An 18,337-nucleotide genomic window follows, 5' to 3' on the forward strand; every position below is an offset into this window, starting at 1 on the left:
GCTGACCTTGAAGCAGAGGTCTTGCTAAGCTTAGAGTATTATAAATTTACCCTTAGCTCCAGTATATTTATGTGGAGAAAAGTCTCCAGACTTGATCACACTCCCTGGAAATTTTTTCCTTGTGTGACTGCTCCCCAGCCTCTCGGGCTGGCCTCCGTGGTCACCAGCATCCAATCCTGAATGCCGAATCTGCGGCCCTCTAGAAGATGAGCACTCTGTAACCACCACAGGAGAGACACCCTTGTCCTTGGATATAGGGTTATCCGCTGATGCATCTGAAGATGCGATCCGGACCATTTGTCCAGCAGATCCCACTGAAAAATTCTTGCGTGAAATCTGCCGAATGGAATTGCTTCGTAGGAAGTCACCATCTTTACCAGGACCCTTGTGCAATGATGCACTGATTTTAGGAGGTTCCTGACTAGCTCGGATAACTCCCTGGCTTTCTCTTCCGGGAGAAACACCTTTTTCTGGACTGTGTCCAGAATCATCCCTAGGCACAGCAGACTTGTCGTCGGGATCAGCTGTGATTTTGGAATATTTAGAATCCACCCGTGTTGTTGTAGCAGTATCCGAGATAGTGCTACTCCGACCTCCAACTGTTCCCTGGACTTTGCCCTTATCAGGAGATCGTCCAAGTAAGGGATAATTAAGACGCCTTTTCTTCGAAGAAGAATCATCATTTCGGCCATTACCTTGGTAAAGACCCGGGGTGCCGTGGACAATCCAAACGGCAGCGTCTGAAACTGATAGTGACAGTTCTGTACCACGAACCTGAGGTACCCTTAGTGAGAAGGGCAAATTTTGGACATGGAGGTAAGCATCCCTGATGTCTCGGGACACTATATAGTCCCCTTCTTCCTGGTTCGTTATCACTGCTCTGAGTGACTCCATCTTGATTTGAACCTTTGTAAGTGTTCAAATTTTTTAGATTTAGAATAGGTCTCACCTAGCCTTCTGGCTTCAGTACCACAATATAATGTGGAATAATACCCCTTTTCTTGTTGTAGGAGGGGTAATTTGATTATCACCTGCTGGGAATACAGCTTGTGAATTGTTTCCCATACTGCCTCCTTGTCGGAGGGAGACCTTGGTAAACCAGACTTCAGGAGCCTGCGAAGGGGAAACGTCTCGACATTCCAATCTGTACCCCTGGGATACTACATGTAGGATCCAGGGGTCCTGTACGGTCCCAGCGTCATGCTGAGAGCTTGGCAGAAGCGGTGGAACGCTTCTGTTCCTGGGAATGGGCTGCCTGCTGCAGTCTTCTTCCCTTTCCACTATCCCTGGGCAGATATGACTCTTATAGGGACGAAAGGACTGAGGCTGAAAAGACGGTGTCTTTTTCTGCAGAGATGTGACTTAGGGTAAAAACGGTGGATTTTCCAGCAGTTGCCGTGGCCACCAGGTCCGATGGACCGACCCCAACTAACTCCTCTTCCTTTATACGGCAATACACCTTTGTGCCGTTTGGAATCTGCATCACCTGACCACTGTCGTGTCCATAAACATCTTCTGGCAGATATGGACATCGCACTTACTCTTGATGCCAGAGTGCAAATATCCCTCTGTGCATCTCGCATATATAGAAAATGCATCCTTTAAATGCTCTATAGTCAATAAAATACTGTCCCTGTCAAGGGTATCAATATTTTTAGTCAGGGAATCCGACCAAGCCACCCCAGCTCTGCACATCCAGGCTGAGGCGATCGCTGGTCGCAGTATAACACCAGTATGTGTGTATATACTTTTTATGATATTTTCCAGCCTCCTGTCAGCTGGCTCCTTTAGGACGGCCCTATCTATAGACGGTACCGCCACTTGTTTTGATAAGCGTGTGAGCGCCTTATCCACCCTAAGGGGTGTTTCCCAACGCGCCCTAACTTCTGGCGGGAAAGGGTATACCGCCCATAATTTTCTATCGGGGGGAACCCACGCATCATCACACACTTCATTTAATTTATCTGATTCAGGAAAAACTACGGTAGTTTTTTCACATCCCACATAATACCCTCTTTTGTGGTACTTGTAGTATCAGAAATATGTAACACCTCCTTCATTGCCCTTAACGTGTGGCCCTAATAAGGAATACGTTTGTTTATTCACCGTCGACCCTGGATTCAGTGTCCGTGTCTGTGTCTGCGTCGACCGACTAAAGTAAATGGGCGTTTTAAAACCCCTGACGGTGTTTCTGAGACGTCTGGACCGGTACTAATTGTTTGTCGGCCGTCTCATGTCGTCAACCGACCTTGCAGCGTGTTGACATTATCACGTAATTCCCTAAATAAGCCATCCATTCCGGTGTCGACTCCCTAGAGAGTGACATCACCATTACAGGCAATTGCTCCGCCTCCTCACCAACATCGTCCTCATACATGTCGACACACACGTACCGACACACAGCACACACACAGGGAATGCTCTGATAGAGGACAGGACCCACTAGCCCTTTGGAGAGACAGAGGGAGAGTTTGCCAGCACACACCAAAAACGCTATAATTATATAGGGACAACCTTATATAAGTGTTTTCCCTTATAGCATCTTTTATATATTTCTAACGCCAAATTAGTGCCCCCCCTCTCTGTTTTAACCCTGTTTCTGTAGTGCAGTGCAGGGGAGAGCCTGGGAGCCTTCCCTCCAGCCTTTCTGTGAGGGAAAATGGCGCTGTGTGCTGAGAAGATAGGCCCCGCCCCTTTTTCGGCGGGCTCGTCTCCCGCTCTTTAATGGATTCTGGCAGGGGTTAAATATCTCCATATAGCCCCCGGAGGCTATATGTGAGGTATTTTTAGCCAAAAAAGGTTTTCATTTGCCTCCCAGGGCGCCCCCCTCCCAGCGCCCTGCACCCTCAGTGACTGCCGTGTGAAGTGTGCTGAGAGGAAATGGCGCACAGCTGCAGTGCTGTGCGCTACCTTAAGAAGACTGAGGAGTCTTCTGCCGCCGATTCTGGACCTCTTCTCGTTTCAGCATCTGCAAGGGGGCCGGCGGCGAGGCTCCGGTGACCATCCAGGCTGTACCTGTGATCGTCCCTCTGGAGCTAATGTCCAGTAGCCAAAGAAGCCAATCCATCCTGCACGCAGGTGAGTTCACTTCTTCTCCCCTAAGTCCCTCGTTGCAGTGATCCTGTTGCCAGCAGGACTCACTGTAAAATAAAAAACCTAAGCTAAAACTTTTCTAAGCAGCTCTTTAGGAGAGCCACCTAGATTGCACCCTTCTCGGCCGGGCACAAAAATCTAACTGAGGCTTGGAGGAGGGTCATAGGGGGAGGTGCCAGTGCACACCACCTGATCCTAAAGCTTTACTTTTTGTGCCCTGTCTCCTGCGGAGCCGCTATTCCCCATGGTCCTTTCAGGAACCCCAGCATCCACTAGGACGATAGAGAAATATACAAACGCGCAACATCATGACTGTTACGTAGTGCCTTCAGCGTGGACGCAGCGTGTATACTACCAGCCTAGTTAGACTGGCTGCCTTATTTGTAGCCTCAGAGTGCTTTTTACGCCAAAGACACCCCACCCCCCTTCGGATGGCTCCTCTGCACTGACCTAGATTACGCGAGAAGGGAAAGGAGAGAACGGAGAACAATCTAGGTCTATCTGGCTAAATGGACAGATAATATTTCAGGTTTGTGTTCCCATCGAGGGCAATTATTGATACCAGACCAGAAGGCTGCCTGGATTAGTGTCCCTTTGTTGCAGTGAACAGAGGAGGACACAAAGGGCTACTGAGCTCCGGCAAAAATACGGAACAGTTGTACTTCTTTTTTTTTGTAAATGAATTCTCCATTTCCTTCCCAGGACAGAATAATGCCGACACTTCTAAACATCAGACACACAATGTACTCCCGGCAGATGTGATAGAAGATAAGAATTTCCACCCCTACACGCGAAACACACCACATAAAACCATGGAGGTGGACTAGAAATCCCTCGCTGAGGGAGCAGTCAGCCCAGCACAGGGAGAAGACTGTACAGGTATAGTACTGCCCTATCTATAGCGCTGTCGCACATGCAGGACACAAGGGGGAGCAGTAACATGTACAGACAATATAGAGACTTATCAGGGACTGTCCTCAGAGACAGTATTCTGGGGCTTTACTCAGGTAGCGTAGCAAAAAAAGGCACGAATGTAGCACACAAATGCACATATACAAAAAGATGTGTACAAATAAAATAACGTACGTTCTTTGCTGCATGCATGACTGTGGTTTGCTACGTGCTGGTCAGCCATTGCATTGCTGATACCACTAACACTTGCAGGTCACTCACCCGTCTGCTGGGTCCAGGGCGAGGGCCCGAGGGCTGTCTAGGTCTTTCCACACCAGGATCTGCCGATGCAGTCCATCCAGCTTGGAAACTTCAATACGATTGGTGCCAGTGTCTGCCCAATACAGGTTTTTCCCCAGCCAGTCTACAGCCATGCCTTCCGGATAATCCAGTCCAAACTGTACCACGTGTTCCAGGGCGCTTCCGTTCATGAACGCGCGGCTGATCGTCTGCCAAAGTGGGGGAGAGACATATTAGGGGGGAGGTGTGATGCCAGAGGGTGGCTCTAGGCCGATTGGCGTATGGAACTGGGCCGGACAGTCATACCTTTAAGCTGATGTCTGTCCAGTAGATCCTGTTGTCTGTCACATCAAAATCTAGAGCGGACGCTTCCTTCACCCCGGTGAGGGGGATGGCGACATTATTATTGTTGGTTTCCAGGGAGATGCGGCGAATGTCTGCCCTGCGCGAGAACAGGAGGAAGGCCTCCGGCACGATACAGGTTTTCATGTCGTTGATCAGCTCCAGCCCTATGGGACAAGCGCAGCGCGGCCCTTGGGGCCGGTATAGACACAGGTGACTGCAGCCGCCATTGTCATCCGCGCAGGCATTGGTCCCTTTATAGAGAGATAGAGAAGCTGCATTAGCGTCTATTCTGCTCAGAAGCGTTACATCTTATATAACAATGCAGGCCGGTGTGCCGCATCCCCGCACTGCCACGGTAAAGGCACCGGGCACACGGAATGGAGCTCTCTGCCAGACAGGGACAGCTCACCTGATATCCGGTAGATATTGGTGGCTTTCAGTCCCATCAGGTCCGGCAGTTGGTCTATGATGACCTCACGCTCGCCGCTGTGCTTGTGGACCCGCTCTATGCTGCGCCTCTGCCAGTCCGTCCAGTACACGTAGTCCCCAAGAAGCGTGAATCCAAAGATGTGCGGCAACTTGTCTTCCACCAGCACCCTCCGACCCGTGCCCTCTGTCGTCATGACCTAGATGGGAAAACAATAGAGAGATGAAGGACAGGAACTCAGGAGGTTGCAGCGCAGTACGGTGGAGTGTGGATGTTAGTGGGCGACATTTCCTAATATGAAGTGCGATGGAACACAGCACAATCTTGGTGAGGATGCGGTGGGTGGGGTCAATTCAAAGCTATGTCCTCCCCTGCGCACATATTGGCCACAGTGCGGACATCACAAGGTTTCCTGCGCACTTCACAAAGGAAAACTTGCGATGCCGGTGTGAACGATGTGCCGTTAACAATTTTTTTTTTTTACTTCTGCCAACGTAACCAACAAAACAAACGAATGACCAAGAAACACAAAGAAGCTTCCCACAAACTTTACACGGCACAAATACGAAGCACAATGGGGTCGATTCAATTCTCTGACAGTTGAATAGCGCCGGGAATTAGCTCCCGTCGCTATTCAATTCAGCTCTAGTTAAGTCGGTGAAGGCCCGTTCTCCCGGACTTAACATGTTGATTTGTCGGGAGAACGGGCAGTCTCCAACTTTACACTCCGCCGCAATGCTGATTCCCGACAGAATCAGCCTCGCGCCGGCCGCGCAGCAGCACTTTTGTCGGATTTCCTCTCGCATCCCCCGGGGGTGAGAGAAGAATTCCCAACAAATTGTCACTTGGCGCTGTATTGAATAGCACCGGGAGCTAATTCCCAGCGCTATTCAACTGTCAGAGAATTGAATCAACCCCAATGTTTATCAACTGTGGCTACATTGGAGGGTAATAGCATAAACCAAAGACAACATTAGACTCCATCTAGGTCTCAACAATTCTTATTTATCGTCACACAACGCGGGAACCCAAGGGGAGCGTCACACAACGCGGGAACCCAAGGGGAGCGTCACACAACGCGGGAACCCAAGGGGAGCGTCACACAACGCGGGAACCCAAGGGGAGCGTCACACAACGCGGGAAGCCCAGGGAGCGTCGCACAATATTGCTATGTTCTGTATCAGACATGTCTAGTTACCCATGTACTAAGCATGTGAGGCAGCTACCGGGGAGTGACCTCGTATAAACATGCATAATTCCACCATTACTCCCAGTATCTCTCCATATTATTACTATAGTCTGTAAAAGCATGATCAGGGAACGCCTGAAGTTGGAGACGCCAATATTTGTACCCCGGGCTCATAAACATCCCCAGACTTCTACCTACCGCTCATTACCACACAGAGGTGGCGGAATCCGTACCCTGTGCTCATAAACATCCCCAGACTTCTACCTACCGCTCATTACCACACAGAGGGGGAGGAATCCGTACCCCACGCTCAGGAACACCCCCAGACTTCTACCTACCGCTCATTACCACACAGAGGGGGCGGAATCCGTACCCTGCGCTCAGGAACATCCCCAGAGTTCTACCTACCGCTCATTACCACACAGAGGTGGCGGAATCCGTACCCTGCGCTCAGGAACATCCCCAGACTTCTACCTACCGCTCATTACCACACAGATGTGGCGGAATCCATACCCTGCGCTCAGGAACATCCCCAGACTTCTACCTACCGCTCATTACCACACAGAGGTGGCGGAATCCGTACCCCGCACTCAGGAACATCCCCAGACTTCTACCTACCGCTCATTACCACACAGAGGTGGCAGAATCCATACCCTGCGCTCAGGAACATCCCCAGACTTCTACCTACCGCTCATTACCACACAGAGGTGGCGGAATCCGTACCCTGCGCTCAGGAACATCCCCAGACTTCTACCTACCGCTCATTACCACACCGAGGTGGCGGAATCCGTACCCTGCGCTCAGGAACATCCCCAGAGCTCTACCTACCGCTCATTACCACAGAAATGTGGCAGAATCCATACCCTGCGCTCAGTAACATCCCCAGACTTCTACCTACCGCTCATTACCACACCGAGGTGGCGGAATCCGTACCCTGCGCTCAGGAACACCCCCAGACTTCTACCTACCGCTCATTACCACACAGAGGTGGCGGAATCCATACCCTGCGCTCAGGAACACCCCCAGACTTCTACCTACTGCTCATTACCACACAGAAGTGGCGGAATCCTTACCCTGCGCTCAGGAACACCCCCAGACTTCTACCTACCGCTCATAACCACACCGAGGTGGCGGAATCCGTACCCTGCGCTCAGGAACACCCCCAGACTTCTACCTACCGCTCATTACCACACAGAGGTGGCGGAATCCGCACCCTGCGCTCAGGAACACCCCCAGACTTCTACCTACCGCTCATTACCACACAGAGGTGGCGGAATCCGTACCCTGCGCTCAGGAACATCCCCAGACTTCTACCTACCGCTCATTACCACACAGATGTGGCGGAATCCATACCCTGCACTCAGGAACATCCCCAGACTTCTACCTACCGCTCATTACCACACAGAGGTGGCGGAATCCGTACCCTGCGCTCAGGAACATCCCCAGACTTCTACCTACCGCTCATTACCACACCGAGGTGGCGGAATCCGTACCCCGCACTCAGGAACATCCCCAGACTTCTACCTACCGCTCATTACCACACAGAGGTGGCAGAAACCGTACCCTGCGCTCAGGAACACTCCCAGACTTCTACCTACCGCTCATTACCACACAGAGGTGGCGGAATCCATACCCTGCGCTCAGGAACACCCCCAGACTTCTACCTACCGCTCATTACCACACCGAGGTGGCGGAATCCGTACCCTGCGCTCAGGAACATCCCCAGAGCTCTACCTACCGCTCATTACCACAGAAATGTGGCAGAATCCATACCCTGCGCTCAGTAACATCCCCAGACTTCTACCTACCGCTCATTACCACACCGAGGTGGCGGAATCCGTACCCTGCGCTCAGGAACACCCCCAGACTTCTACCTACCGCTCATTACCACACAGAGGTGGCGGAATCCGTACCCTGCGCTCAGGAACACCCCCAGACTTCTACCTACTGCTCATTACCACACAGAAGTGGCGGAATCCTTACCCTGCGCTCAGGAACACCCCAGACTTCTACCTACCGCTCATTACCACACCGAGGTGGCGGAATACGTACCCTGCGCTCAGGAACACCCCCAGACTTCTACCTACCGCTCATTACCACACAGTATTCCGTACCCCGTGCTCAGGAACATCCCCAGAGTTCTACCTACCGCTCATTACCACACAGAGGGGTCGGAATCCGACCCTGCGCTCAGGAACATCCCCAGACTTCTACCTACCGCTCATTACCACACAGAGGTGGCGGAATCCGTACCCTGCGCTCAGGAACATCCCCAGACTTCTACCTACCGCTCATTACCACACAGAGGGGGCGGAATCAGTAACCCGCGCTCAGGAACATCCCCAGACTTCTACCTACCGCTCATTACCACACAGAGGGGGCGGAATCAGTAACCCGCGCTCAGGAACATCCCCAGACTTCTACCTACCGCTCATTACCTCACAGAGGTGGCGGAATCCGTACCCTGCGCTCAGGAACATCCCCAGACTTCTACCTACCGCTCATTACCTCACAGAGGTGGCGGAATCCGTACCCTGCGCTTAGGAACATCCCCAGACTTCTACCTACCGCTCATTACCACACAGAGGTGGCGGAATCCATACCCTGCGCTCAGGAACATCCCCAGAGCTCTACCTACCGCTCATTACCACAGAAATGTGGCAGAATCCATACCCTGCGCTCAGGAACACCCCCAGACTTCTACCTACCGCTCATTACCACACAGAGGGGGCGGAATCCGTACCCCGCGCTCAGGAACATGCCCAGACTTCTATCTACCGCTCATTACCACACAGAGGTGGCGGAATCCGTACCCTGCGCTCAGGAACATCCCCAGACTTCTACCTACCGCTCATTACCACACAGAGGGGGCGGAATCCGTAACCCGTGCTCAGGAACATCCCCAGACTTCTACCTACCGCTCATTACCACACAGAGGGGGCGGAATCCGTACCCAGGAACATCCCCAGACTTCTACCTACCGCTCATTACCACACAGAGGGGGCGGAATCCGTACCCCGCGCTCAGGAACATGCCCAGACTTCTATCTACCGCTCATTACCACACAGAGGTGGCGGAATCCGCACCCTGCGCTCAGGAACATCCCCAGACTTCTACCTACCGCTCATTACCACACAGAGGTGGCGGAATCCGTACCCTGCGCTCAGGAACATCCCCAGACTTCTACCTACCGCTCATTACCACAAACCTGGTGACAAAGCAGAATTTATTCCCATTTACACAAATGTACCTACACTTTCCAGGGAGATTATAACACAGAGATAGAGCCTCTTATTACACTCAATACGCCCCAGGCGGAGAAACCTCAATGTAACCTAAAACTCACATCAGCTGTGTCAAATTCCGATAAACTAAGATCTATCTATTGGGAATAGTTTTGGCACCATAAGATGCCTGGCTGGCTTTCCTGAGGAGAATTTCCATGACGTATTATGCGAAGATGGATTTCTGCACTGCGGTCTCACAGGGGACGGATTATTAAATTCATCTCTCCATTACAGCATATTTAGCCGGGCAAAATGCCAGACACATCCGATCAGCCACCAGATGACACCAAAAACAAAGAACAGCTCCCACTGGAGGAGTCCGTCAGGAAGGGGAGACCAGACAAATAGGAAAACATTACTACACATTACCCAATCTGTAATCTACACAGGACCAGGCTCCATAGAACACACACTGCTTTCTCCGTACACCCCGGACCTGCAGACAGCGGGAGGATCCGCACCGTTCCGAGACCAGCCTATACTTCTCCCACAGCAAGACAATCACTCATCTCCTTACACAGGCTATAAGTGACAACGTATTGCAAAGGACCACTTCAGCCGTCAGAGGATAATACAAAATCACGTTAAATAGGTACCTTGAAGAAATTCTAGTTTACATGAATTTTGCGCACAATTAGGGTTCTTAGTTTTCAAAAATGGGGCCATTAATCGGATCCAAAACTATACAGTAAATGCGCTACATAGATTTCAATCCACCAATTGTGCTATATGAAATACCCATATTCAATTCTATGTAATGCATCGCCGATGACTGCTGCGACTCTCGCCCTGCGCACATCTCAGCCTTTACTGTAGTGTGCGAAACAAAATTTTACAGCGCACCACTTGCAATGTGCCATTCCGTGAACAGCATCTCTCGCCATCGTGCAAAATTGAATCACAATCCCCCCCAAACCCCAGCCCAATGTCATCTCAGTCCACTCATTGGTACCAACGTCTACAGCAAAACTCCGACAGATGAGCAGCCCGAGAACGGACGCCGGATGCACTGCGGGGGATGAAAGCGCAACGTTTCTGCTAATAAGCAGTTTGTCAATTTAGTTTGCAATACAACTGATTTAACACCCCGGAACGGGCCCCATGGGGTCAATTCTATTCAGCGACAGTTGAATAGCACCGGGAGTTAGCTCCCGTCGCTATTCAATTCAACACATGTTAAGTTGGCGAAGGCCCATTCTCGCCGACTTAACAGGTTGAATTGTCGGGAGAACGGCATTCTCAGACTTAACTCTCCGGCGCGATGCTGATTCCCGACAGAATCAGCCTCGCGCCGGCCGCACTTTTGTCGGATTTCTTTTCTCATCCCCCGGGGGTGAGAGAGAAGAATTCCCGACAATTGGTGTCACTTGGCGCTGTATTGAATAGCACCGGGACCTAATTCCCGGCGCTATTCAACTGTCGGCTGCATGGATAAGTGTCCCTTTGTTGCAGTGAACAGAGGAGGACACAAAGGGCTACTGAGCTCCGGCAAAAATACGGAAGAGTTGCACTTTTTTTTTTTTTTTGGTAAATGAATTCTCCGTTTCCTTCACAGGACAGAATGATGCCGACACTTCTAAACATCAGACACACGAGGCGTGGCCACGGCGGTGAGGGAGTAGGCAGCGGATCCCGGGAGCTCCCCGATCTCATAACTCCTGCACCCATCCTGTGTCCCTCCGGAGCGTCTACCCCCCGGTGCTGGTCCCCCCTCACCTCCGAGCAGCGGCAGGCACCTTTGTCCGGGATCTCTGGGTGCTGGCTGGCCGCGGCGGACGACTTCCGGCATTGCGGCCTGTGACTCCTCCGGATCCCCGGCCTCGAGTTTGGCGCTCCCGGCCGCGCGGCTCCAGGGCCCTCTTTGACGGGCGGGCGGGCGGCGCTGTCTGGTGCTGGGCACACTGTAGGGGACACTGATGGCCATCCTGTACCTGGCTGAAGGGGACCTGGGACTGCTGGCTGGACAATAAGGCACAGGTACTCCAGTGAAGGAGTGAAGTGCCTAAAAGCCCGGGGGCCATTTTGGGTGCAGTTCCATTTACAACCTCAGCACACAGCTCTCCCTGTCTACCCTGCAAGGACTGCATGCACACTGGAACTCATTGCACTAGTGTGTTACACTAATAGTTCACAGTGTATTACACACCAATACCCTGCTTCTACCTGGAATTTGCTGCAGGACATTCTCCCCTCAACAACATCAATATCATATACTGTTTTTTATCTTTACACAAAGCCTGTGCTCTTATCCATTGATATTTTGACCCAAAGATCCGCCACGGTTGCTTCCCGGCTTTAAAAGCATATAGCCTCCTGTCTTCTAATTATACTACAACTCTACCCGGAGGAGTGTGTGACTGACATTTGTCAATATGGTTAAGGGCGGCCAGAGTGCGGCCGCGGCCAAACTAGAGAGATTTGCTAGGCAACCCAACCCCAAGGGGTCATCGGTTCCACCTCAGGGTGCCTCTCCAGCACACTCAAGCTCCCCTCCTGCGTCTACCGCCAACTCCCCAACGGCAGCGGAGGCGCCGTCTATTCAGCAGGTGTTGGAGGCTATAGCCGGTAGTGAGCAGCGTCTCTCCGATAAGATGGAAAAGGTGCAGTGCGACCTCTCCTTACTTCGACAAGATGTTCAGCGTATCCGTGAGAGAGTGGGTGAGGCGGAGACGCGTGTCTCCAACTTGGAGGATATGTGTGGCCCCCTCAAGCAATCCGTGTCCACAGTGACCCAGCAGGTCTCATCTCTCCAAACCAAGCTTCTAGACATGGAGGGTCGACTGCGCAGAAACAACGTCCGATTTGTGGGTCTGCCTGAGAGAGAGAGGAGGGCTCGCAGCCGGAGGACTTCCTCGAATCCTGGCTCAAAGAGGTGTATGGCGCCGAGTCCTTTACGGCCCAATTCACGGTGGAGCGCGCGCATAGGATACCATCTCGGCCGCTACCTCCTGGTGCCCCTCCTCGCACCTTCATCGCCAAATTCCTGCACTATAAGGATCGTGACTCGGTCCTCCGCCTTGGCCGTACGAAGGGCCCATTGGTCCGCAACGGAGTCAGAGTGTCGGCCTTCCCAGACTTTGCCGCGGATCTCCAGAAGGACAGGGCCCAGTTTATGCCTATTAAACGACGTTTGCGGGACCTCAACCTCTCATATTCCATGCTGTTTCCCTCTCGGCTCCGAGTGGTGGCGGATGGGGAGACCAAGTTCTTTAATTCTCCTAGAGAGGCGGCCCAGTGGCTGGACGGATATGCGCCGGGTGCTCGTCCGCTAGCTCCGGACTGATTTCCTGCGCTGAAGATGCTGGGATCTTGACCACCGGAGGAGACGACCACAATTCGGGGAGCCCCCCCCCCTTTGCATTGGTGGCTCAAGACTTTTCACGTTCAAGTGCTACTGGTTAAGAGGGTTTAGGTTAAGTTGAGAATCTGGGCCTTCTTGGCATTTAGTAGTTGGGATTGGCGTTTTGGGATATAAGTATGCCAGAGTTCGGGGTGGTGTACGGGGAGGGGAAGGATGGTTGGGAAGCTGCTAGTTGCGGCTCTTCTTGTTGTTTTTGGTTTTCTTTCTTTAGTTTATTATTTTTCATATCTATGTTTTTTCTGAAACTAGGATGTTTGACATACCGGATGTTATGGCTTTCAACGCAGAGCTCTTATGAGATATATGTTGCTATGGCTAGTGGTGCTGATTTTTGGATATATATTGTGAGATGTCTATCCGTGTGGCACATCGAGTATACCTGGGGTCATGAGTAACTTGAAATTTCTGGCATGGAATGTCCGGGGTTTAAATAACAAAATCAAACGCTCTTTGGTTCTAAATATGATTAGGAAATATGACCCGGATATTGCATGCCTTAGCGAGACCCACTTGCAGGGAAATCGGTTGTTATCTCTAAGACGGGCCTGGGTGGGATGGGCTTACCATGCCTCTCATTCCTCCTTCTCCAGGGGTGTGTCTGTTCTGATTAAAAAAACGGTGCAATTTGAATTAATATCGGTTAAAACTGACACGTATGGCAGATTTGTATTTCTGGAATGCAAACTGAGTTCCCAGCCCTATTACATTTTAGCAGTGTATGTCCCCCCTCCTTTTTCATACGCTGTATTGCAGCAAGCTGCATCTTTTATAGCTTCCTCCCCTACCACTCCGGTGATATGTCTGGGCGACTTTAACAATATATTAGATGTCTCTTTGGACCGATGGCGGTCTCCGAATGATGTGATGGTGGGTAGTGGTTCTACCAAATTTGCTGATTTCTTGAATAATTTACAGTGGGTAGATGTGTGGAGGCTTCGCCACCCTGCGGTCCGTCAGTTCTCCTGTTTCTCCAGCACATATGGCTCCTTTTCTAGAATAGACCTGGTACTGGTGTCCCCTGCCCTTGTCCCTGTGATCACTGACGTCCGCTATGAGGCCCGAGGGATCTCTGACCATTCCCCTTTGTTGATGACTCTTGCTGTGAAGGGTCAGAGGGGACACTCTTATTGGAAGTTGCACCCTTCTTGGCTGACTCAGCTGGGTGACTGCAGTGATCTGGAGACTCAGTGGGAGGGTTACTTTAGCGACAACACAGGGTCTGCCCCGGGAACTATGGTATGGGATTCATTCAAGGCTTTTCTGAGGGGCTCTTATATAGGACGCATAGCAGCTCATAAAGTGTCCTCTAGAGAAAGGGAAAAGGCCCTGGAGAGTGACGCCAGAGATTTAGAGTCCCAATACTTGCTAGATGGTACCCCCACGACGAAAGCACGTTGGCTGGTGGCCCAGTCGGCTTGGCTTGCCCACCTGTCCGATAAAAACTCACGGTCCCTCCTCTTTAGGGCCACTAATATTTATATGCAGGCTGATAGGACGGGTGGCCTCCTGGCCCGGCTGATACATCAGGATCGTCCTGGGACTGTGATTACTCAAATGTCCGATGGGGATGGGTCCTTTGTTGACACCACGCCGGACATTGCGCAGTTATTCCGATCCTATTACACCAAGGTTTATAGCTCACAGTCGACATGCTCCACTATGGATCTCTCCTGCTATTTGGGGGGTATTCCGCTACCCGCGCTCCCCTCTGAGGCCCGTGAGATACTGGAAGCGCCCTTGACGCTCGCGGAGGTGACTGCGGCTATTGGTGTGTCCCCCAATGGCAAGGCCCCGGGGTGTGACGGAATTCCCTCAGAGGTATACAAAACTCATGTTGATTTTTTCGGGCCCAGGCTCCATGCCTTATACTTAGATATAATTGCCAATAATGAACTTCCCCCTTCTATGTCAGAGGCAATTATAATAGTGATCCCAAAGCCCGGTAAGGACCCTAAGTCCCCAGACTCCTATAGGCCGATATCCCTTATTCCCACCGACGCTAAGATCCTGGCAAAAATATTGGCAGTACGACTTAACACAGTAATCACCTCCCTCGTTCACCCGGACCAGACTGGCTTCATGCCAGGGAAGTCCACGTCTATTAACCTGCGTAGACTGTATACCATTTTACAACTCCCACATGACTTCCCTTCTGACTCGGCTGTGGTCTCGCTGGACGCGGCCAAGGCCTTTGACAGTATTGAATGGGCTTATTTATGGGAGGTGATGTCTTGTATGGGCTTTGGGCCCAACTTTATCAGATGGACTAAATTACTGTACCAACATCCGAGTGCCAGAATCTTGGTGAATGGCTATGTATCCCCCTCCTTTCAATTGTCCCGGGGTACAAGACAGGGCTGTCCCCTATCCCCCGCACTGTTTGCTTTGGCCATCGAGCCCTTGGCCTGTTTGGTACGATCGCACCCAGATATTGTGGGAATTTGCACGGGCTCACGCGAGGATAGGATAGCACTTTATGCCGACGTCATGTTATTATTTTTGCAAGACTACGCCAGGTCAATGCCCGTTCTGCTGCGTGTGATTGAGGACTTTGGTGCTCACTCAGGTCTTCAGATCAACTGGACTAAATCATATATTATGCCAGTCATAGGCCCCCCCTCCTACTGTTCCAAAAATTTCCCTACCATTATGCTGGACAATACAATTTAAATACCTCGGAATCCAAATAACTAATGACCCTTCTGATTTCATCCCTCTGAACCTGGACCCGACCATGCAGCAGATCATGTGCAAATCTAAAACCTGGTGTAGGCTTCCACTGACGGTGTCTGGCAGGGTTAATCTCATTAAAATGATCATTCTGCCCAAACTTTTATACATTATTCTCCAGTCCCCTGTATATATCTATCCAACATTCTATAGAAAATTGAATAGTGTTCTGTCCTCACTTGTTTGGGCTAACAAACGACCTAGGATACAATTAAATACCCTCACAAGGCAGCGCTCTGATGGCGGCCTAGCTTTGCCTAATTTCCAGATGTATTACTACGCTGCTCAGCTGACTCATATTAGTGTATGGGTGCAGGATTCTGGTGATGATTCCTTGCAGTGTGAGTTTATTCGCTGCTATTTTCCTCACCTCTCTCCTATGCAGGTGCTGCTGAGTGGGAGCGTGGCCCGGTTTCTTCCCCCTATTATTTTTCAGGCCTTAAAGATATGGCGGGCCCTGAGAGACCTCTTAGGGTACGACGACCTAGACCCAGACACCCCCCTTTGGTACTCTGACTGGCTTCCTGAATTGCATGCGCTTGAGGGACGGGAGGTGTGGGCCCCTAGATCTGTGGTTTCTATTTCCCAACTCTACCTAAATAATGTATTCAAATCCTTTCAGCAACTAAAAGATGAGTTTAATTTACCCAACTCCTATTTTTTCAGATACCTTCAACTTCGACATGCCCTCCAATCCCAGTTTGCAGAGTCCCCCCCCCACGAATCCTCCCATTTCCCATCAAGACTTTTGTAACTACATTGGGTCGAACTAAGATGGTTTCCCTTGCGTATGGATATCTTCTCACCAAACTCCATACGGACCCTCTGACACGTCTCCGTGGAAAATGGGAGGAGGATATAGGTCTTATGGGTGAGGAGGACTGGGCCCTTGCTCTGGAATACCCTGCTACAGTCACCAAGTCCCTCAGATATCAACAAATCCAATTCTTCATTCTACATAGAACATATATGACCCCAGCTAGACTGGCCTCTTTTGGGACTGGCAGATCTGGCCTCTGCCCTAAGTGCGAGGCGGATATGGGAACATTTTGGCATCTGGTGTGGGATTGCCCAAAGCTGCGGGTGTTCTGGTCGGGGGTTAGGTCAATACTGGAGAGTACGGGAGTGACTGGCGGACTGCTTACCCCACAATTCTGTATATTGGGGATAGGATGCTCTACTTCTGAGACTGGCCCGGTGGATCTATATGCTCGCAATGTATGTGCCTTGGCTAAGGTTTGCATTGCGAGGCTCTGGATGGCCCCTAGTGGCCCTTTAGTTTCTGCGCTCAAGACCTTAGTTAATGATACAATATTCAAGGAAAGATATATTTATATGAAACAAAACGCATCAGCCAAATTTGAAAGAGTCTGGTCTCGTTGGCTGGAATCTCCTCATTCCCACCTGGTCCCTCAATCATAGTGGATACCGAAGAGCTATTGTGCCACTGATTTACTGTATAATGATGTACGTTTAGATGGTTGGCAGTTGAGCTCTGCGGGCTCGCCTAATTACATATACGACTGATAAGGTCCTGGTTTAGATGATTACTCCTTACTATGTTTCTTTCTATGTTTCTTACTTCTTTCTTTTTCTTTTTATGTACCCTTTTTGGGTCAGTTTAAGGGCGAAAAATCCAAAAATGTCATGGTGATTTATATATTGGTTGCGGATGTTGCAGGCTCAAACGTGCCGATAAACTGTATGTCTTCTAATTTGATATATGTGATATGTCGTTGATGTGCAATGTCTGTAACTTAATCTCCATATTATTGAATAAAAATTACTTTATTAAAAAAACATCAGACACACAATAGGGTCGATTCAATTCGGCAACAGTTGAATAGCGCCGGGAGTTTGCTCCAGAAGCTATTCAATTCAGCTCCAGTTAATTCGGCGATGGCCCGTTCTTGCCGACTTAACAGGTAGTTTTGTCGGGAGAACGGGCATTCTCCGACTTAACTACCCGCGGCGATGCCGATTCCCGACAGAATCAGCCTCGGGCGGCAACACTTTTGTCGGGTTTCTACTCTCATCCCCAAGGGATGAGAGAAGAATTCCCGACAATTGAGGGTCAGTCGTCGCTGTATTGAATAGTGCCGGGAGCGAACTCCCGGCGCTAACTGTCGCTGAATAGAATTGACCCCCATATATCACGGCTTGAACACCCTTGGATGAGGACCATACTTTATGAGTGGATAGGCAGAAATCACTGACATATTGGGATTCAGAAACAAGAAACAGCCACCCAATTACAAGCGGCAAACACGGGGTTAATCACGTCGCGATGTGCGGTTCATAAGCAGCGCACCTCCCACACCCTGCTGGGACGGTACAATGAGAGGCAGCCATCTTTCCTCAGAGAGCGGCGTGAGATTAATGTCACCGCTGTGGAGACCATTTGCTTCTGCCTGCTGCAGGCTGCCAGATAAAGTAGGGAACAAAAGCCCCTTTCCGAGCCCCCGCTGGGCTCTATTAACCACCGTGGTCCGCTTTATCATCGTCTCGAGGGCTGGTAGAGAACACACAAAGCGATGGATGTACTTAGCAGTAAAAACTAGATGTGTACGCGGTAATGGAAGGTAAATGCAATTAACGCGCATTATTAACCCATTATTCCTGCAGCAAGCACCTCACGACAGAGCATTGTGTCACCGCACAACACAGGGGAGGGGGCGACCCGCTTAGCCAGAGGTACAGAGAAACGCAATCAC

At 50.8% G+C, this 18,337-nt stretch overlaps 1 protein-coding gene across 2 annotated transcripts in view; it reads right to left on the reverse strand.

The window, feature by feature from the left end:
• Positions 1–18,337, reverse strand: part of LRP6 (LDL receptor related protein 6) — a 96,716-nt gene that overhangs the window by 14,184 nt on the left and 64,195 nt on the right. For both annotated transcript variants that reach the window (XM_063929264.1, XM_063929263.1), the window contains exons 8-10: positions 5,039–5,255; positions 4,591–4,880; positions 4,267–4,493 (exon numbers count right to left, since the gene is read on the reverse strand). In XM_063929264.1, the coding sequence (XP_063785334.1) occupies positions 4,267–4,493; positions 4,591–4,880; positions 5,039–5,255 (734 nt within the window). The remainder of the gene's footprint in view (positions 1–4,266; positions 4,494–4,590; positions 4,881–5,038; positions 5,256–18,337) is intronic.

The sequence above is a fragment of the Pseudophryne corroboree genome, chromosome 6 (assembly GCF_028390025.1).
Source record: "Pseudophryne corroboree isolate aPseCor3 chromosome 6, aPseCor3.hap2, whole genome shotgun sequence".
Classification (NCBI taxonomy): domain Eukaryota; kingdom Metazoa; phylum Chordata; class Amphibia; order Anura; family Myobatrachidae; genus Pseudophryne; species Pseudophryne corroboree.